This window comes from Durio zibethinus, chromosome 1 (assembly GCF_047325235.1).
Source record: "Durio zibethinus cultivar Kanyao isolate XHJ-2024 chromosome 1, ASM4732523v1, whole genome shotgun sequence".
Classification (NCBI taxonomy): domain Eukaryota; kingdom Viridiplantae; phylum Streptophyta; class Magnoliopsida; order Malvales; family Malvaceae; genus Durio; species Durio zibethinus.
Window position 1 is genome coordinate 31909545 of NC_143162.1, and position 5184 is coordinate 31914728.

The following is a 5184-nucleotide window of genomic DNA, read 5'->3' on the forward strand; positions in this document are numbered from 1 at the left end:
CAACAAAAGAAACAACAAAACAAAAAAGAAGAAAAAGTTGAACACAGCAAGCACAATCTAGGCAATTGGGCAAAGGGTGGGAGCTGTATTTTTGTTACCTTTAGTCACTACAAAATAATGCTGACAATGCGAATTGAAGCAAAGTCAGAAGAAAATCCAACCATGTGATGACACATGTAACCTCACATCATAAATTGGTTTGTCTCTGACTCTGATCTGACAATAGAAAAGATATAACAAGTAGGACCCACACACGTGTACCTTATCCTGATTGTTGGATCATCTTACATAAATTTCTGATCAAAGATTTGATTCCTGTACCGTAAGGTTACAAGGTGAAAGTATACAGAGGTTATGTAATAATTGGACAAGTCTATATGTTGGCAATTGCTGGTGATGAGGGTTACCATCCAATCTTTTCAATACCCAATTTTGAAGCCATGTAAGAATGCTTGAAACAATTAGTTCATACTAAAGCTTGGATGTGAACGGTTTCAATGAAATTTGGCTTATCGTTTTTTCTCACCACTTGCTTGTTAAACCAAATGAAGATTTCATGGGCTCCAATAGTTATGAGTGGATGGTCAAAAGCATTTCTTTATGTGGATACAGCCAGATTCATTGATCTTGGAGGAAGAAGAAATAATTGAGATTTTTATATTCCTTGGAAATTACCAGATAATCCTTATCTTGGAAAGTTCATAAGAAAAATGTTAGGGGTTTGATGAGGACTGATCATGTGAGATAGCCCCACTACCGACCAATTGATAACCTGACTATTTTGTAGTCAAACTGCCTACTATCAATCCAGAAATGTTCCAACTTCACTGTTACATTCACTCAATTGTAACTCTTAAACTACAATGTCACTTTCCCTTACCATCTCTTCTTTGGAATGTTTATTTTTTTCTATGGAGTTTGCTTGAGATTAGGTCTAGAAATGAGAATATTGCTTTTGAGTTGCAAAGGCTTTAAGGGATGAGTAGCGGGCATCACTCCTTTGCTTTTTTGTTTTTTCAAAAAGAAAGGAAACTTTTCCTTTTCAAAGTGAAAGACCCACTTCATCAATGTAGATGGGAAGTCATAATAAGCCCAATAAGTCCATGGTTCCATATCTGTTCTTCAACTTCATGGACCCACAGGACATCAACCCTTGACTCCTTGGTTAGGGGTCTACTTCTTAAGGTTATAGCCCAAAAACCCAAGCTATTGTTACTCCCAAACCAAAGCTTAAAATGAAGATCTTTTCATTGGTGGTCTCTCAATTCACTCAGGATATTTTGCCCAATGAATTGTGCTGTTAGATTTAGAAATTTAGTTCCTGTTCCAAAAACAAAGAAGGAAATCATTAATCTGACCTTTGTTAATTGCATGCAATAATTATGAGGGCATGATCCTACAAATTACAAACACAAAAAGAGTCTCAAACCCAACTCCTGCATGTGGGTGACACCAATAATTATAACAAGTTTCCAATCAACTGCTTCCAATCACCAAATGGTAGAATCCTTGAACTGATTTGCTCATTTCATTTGTCGTCAAACACAATGTACAAAGAGAACAAATCAAATTAGGCAAACATCCAATTTGAGTTATGAGGATAAGACCATGTAAAAAAGGCCTTCAATATGCCTAAACGACAAATCAATTTCTGTCAAATTAGGTCCTCTATCATTGAAGTTCTAACACATCCCATCAAGCTTTGCTCCCAATGGTTACAACTGCCCTTTGTGGAGAGCAGGTATTTGTAATTGTAATCATAATTCCACAAGCTACCCAAGGTACTTTCTTTTTCTTCTCACATGGGATGTGAACTGTGAAGTGATTTGCTGCAACATTGATGTAAACCTACCGGTGTGAGAAAGATGATATATATATATATAATCAGATTCCTTTTAGGACTTCTAATTTGGCCCTGGTGGGCCATTAACTCCAAATTCTAGATTGAACAAAGTCAGACTTTGAGAGTGTGGGAAAAGCACTGGTGAGAGCTACAGTTGTTTATTTCCCATTGGAAGGCAATGAAAAGTAATAATCCTAGAAAACTCTCATGTGAATATAGAAAAGCAACAAATTCATGACATGAACAGCTTTTATATTGTAATTATGAATCAAAGATCGACGAAAAGTAGGAAGATAAAGCCAGTATATCTGCCATTTAATGATGTTTTAGTTGACAGGGATGACATATATGGAAGAGTTAATCCCAGAAAAACAAAGGGGTGGCCATCATTGCCATCACACCTCATATGAAAACCATTAACTAATAATAGCTTTTACAAAAACAATAAGGAAAAAAAAACAGAAGGGGAGTTACAACTTACAAATTCCAATCCCTTTACACACTTACAAAAGTAATTTAATTTTGTTAATCATTTGGAGGGAGAAATATCCCTATTCAAGCCTTATGAGGGCATTGATAGCACTTAGTGAACAAACCAAATGTATCAATCTGTTGTATGAAATTGAGCATGCTTGCCCATCCTCCAAAACCAAATCCCACAATCAAAACCCAAACCACTACAAAGATGTTCATGGAGTACATGCCAGCCCAGCCTCCTATGAATGATGGTGGTCTCTCCACTGCATTCTGAGAAAAAGGAAAAAGAAAAAAGAATATTAGTTAAAACTTTAACGAGCTCAAATAAAGGCAGCTTTATTTGAGGGTAATGATGATGGAAACTACCTCTCGAGCAGCTGCAGGTGCAAAAGTTACCATGTGTGCTAATGAAGGAATTATGTAAACAGTGAAGCTGACAAGGAGAGATCCAACAGTGGAATTGATGGGGCCAAAGAAAGGGAAGATAATTGCCAGGAACCAGATTGGGATCACCACTGGCAGTCTAGCCAGTGCCCTTTTGAGCAGACTCTTTGTTTCATGAACCCCAATGAATTTCTCCCACACAAAGTACAGAGGAGTGCAGGCAAATCCGAATGTAATAAACTGAAAAAAAAAAAAAAAAAGAAACCCAAGTTTATTCATTCAAAATTAGTAGTACAAGCTTTCATTAGCTCCTTAATGATCATATGAATCAGTTGGAAATTAATTAATTTGGATACTTATTTTAAAAAATTAAATTTAGAATTGGAATAGTGACCTGATGAATGAGCATTAGAACTACAGCAGTATCTCGGAATCGAGTCCTTGGAAGCAATGATAAAGCATTGGAATGGGTAAGAAGCAAATCCCCAAAAGCCCAGTAAACAGCAGAAGCTGATGGTAAAGTTAGGGTTAACACGTAAAGTGTTGCTATCAAGTATATCATCTTGAACTTTTGTGGCTTCCACATTGCATGCATAATCTCCCTACAGTTTAAAAAATATATATTTAACAATGATTAAAATAATCCAAGTTTCCTTTTCCTAGTTCTTTACTGCAATAAAAAAATTCGAGTTTCCATGAACTTTCATATATACAGGCCACTGACCTGAACATGTTCCCTTGCCAAGGAAGCAATAAATTGTATGCTCAATTTGTTTATAAATTCTTGTATGAATTTGGACATCCAAAAATTTTATGTACAAAAACAATAGATTAAAGTATTGAATCCTCACACTGTGACAGCATGTCCACCGAAGGTGTAAAGAATGTTGGTGGCTCCAGTGAAGTAGAGAACCATCTTGGTTGGCCCTGAGTGCTTCACTCCCTCAATCTTCATTCCCATGTAAAAGAAAGAGAATTTTTGGGAGAATATTAAAATATGACGGATAAAAATGATTTTAAGAAAAAAATAAAATTTGAAAAGGCTGTTATGTCATGTACCTGTCCATGGATAAGGGAAGCAATTGTCAGGTACCATGCAGTGTAAGAAGTCATCATGAGGCCTAGAAATGACCAAATTCTGTAGTTGTGGAATGAAGGAATAAAAACAGTTGTTGCACAGCAGGCGCCAAAAATGTATGTCCAAGTTCTCTTGTCAAGGTTGTCATTTATATAGTAGATGTTACTGTATACATTAATGGAAATCAGAACAAAATGGATAAATCACCCCAAGAAAGCATCCAAATGGAAAGAAACCATTTGCATTAATTACGAATTATTATGACACATAGTTTATATCATACTTCCACCACATTTTTACCTTGCACAGGCAATTAACTGAATCACTGATCCAAATAGAAGAAAAGTGCAGTTGAAAAGAAGTCCTATGTTTCTCCAATATTTCCCCAATAACCCATCAAGAACTTCAAACCACTGCAAAACAAGCAAGGAAATTGAATAAAAAAAAAAAGAAAAGAAAAAGAACCCAAAAAGATGTGTAAATTTTTCTTTTCTAAAACATTTTCAGTATGAAAAAAAAAAAAGAAAAGAAAAATTAAAAACTTGCTTTGTCTTTAGAATCTCTTTACCTGAATTACATGATTCCTGAAATCAACCTTTTCTCTTTCCTTCCTAGTTCTGTACTCAACATAAAGTACACTTATAAGGTATGCTGTCCAGCTTCCCATTAAGCCATAGAATAGTTGAAATAAAATCCCAGATAACATTCCCAGTTGTGAGAATGAATATGGCAGTGTAAGTAACACTTGAGCAACCTATAGAATTTCATAACAAAAAAGCAAGTAAGCAACAGAACAAAATTTAGCTCTTATAATTATGAACTATTTCCTTTTTTTTTTCCATGCCAAATGTAAGAGAAAAAGTTTGTGACAAGAGAAAAGTGCCTGGTTAGAAGCACAGCTGAACCATGCATCATAGACTGAGCCACCATGCCAAAAGAACTTTGATAATTTGCTCTTTGCAGACCTTGTATCCCCTTCTTCTCTTTCCATTTCTACGTAGTTTCCAGCTACAACAGTTTCAACCTTCTCAGAAGCCATGTTCTTCTGTGACTGTAAGCCTCAGTAGCAATGTTGGGGCAGTAGTGGAGTAATTTAGAGTCTACTTTTATAGATAAACAAAGTGCTGCTTTTCCCTATTTCCTTGTTAAGCTGCTGCTATGCTTTTTTCTTTCATCGTTAAAAAAAAATATATGTAGTAAAGGAATTTCTTGAGCAATAATTGAGTCACCCGCGTGGGGACATAGCTAGGTCACCCCCCTAAGATAAATGTGATTGAATGCATGTAGACACAGCTCTCAAGATCGCATGCTCTTTCCTATGTTGCTTCTCGTTTTAGCTGTCGTTGGTGGGTGATGAATCTATGTCACAGGTCACAAGCTCATTTCACTGTTCTCTGTTCTT

General features: G+C 35.9%; 1 protein-coding gene across 1 annotated transcript; it reads right to left on the minus strand.

Annotated features, from left to right (window-relative positions):
* Positions 1 to 2127: 2127 nt before the first annotated feature.
* LOC111311251 (auxin transporter-like protein 3) lies at positions 2128 to 4861 on the minus strand. The gene is made up of 8 exons (XM_022910625.2): positions 4666 to 4861; positions 4351 to 4536; positions 4083 to 4195; positions 3764 to 3947; positions 3556 to 3653; positions 3099 to 3306; positions 2687 to 2944; positions 2128 to 2590 (listed from the first exon to the last, which is right to left on the minus strand). The coding sequence occupies exons 1-8, from the start codon at positions 4819 to 4821 to the stop codon at positions 2399 to 2401; spliced, it is 1395 nt and encodes a 464-aa protein (XP_022766360.1). The 5' UTR covers positions 4822 to 4861; the 3' UTR covers positions 2128 to 2398.
* Between the last annotated feature and the right edge of the window lie 323 nt (positions 4862 to 5184).

Coding starts and splice junctions, on each gene's coding strand:
- LOC111311251 (XM_022910625.2), bottom strand. CDS start 4,821: ATGGCTTCTGAGAAGGTTGAAACTGTTGTAGCTGGAAACTACGTAGAA. Junction 4,537..4,665: donor TCAGCTGTGCTTCTAACCAG/GCACTTTTCTCT, acceptor GAAATTCTATAG/GTTGCTCAAGTGTTACTTAC. Junction 4,196..4,350: donor TCAGGAATCATGTAATTCAG/GTAAAGAGATTC, acceptor CTTGTTTTGCAG/TGGTTTGAAGTTCTTGATGG.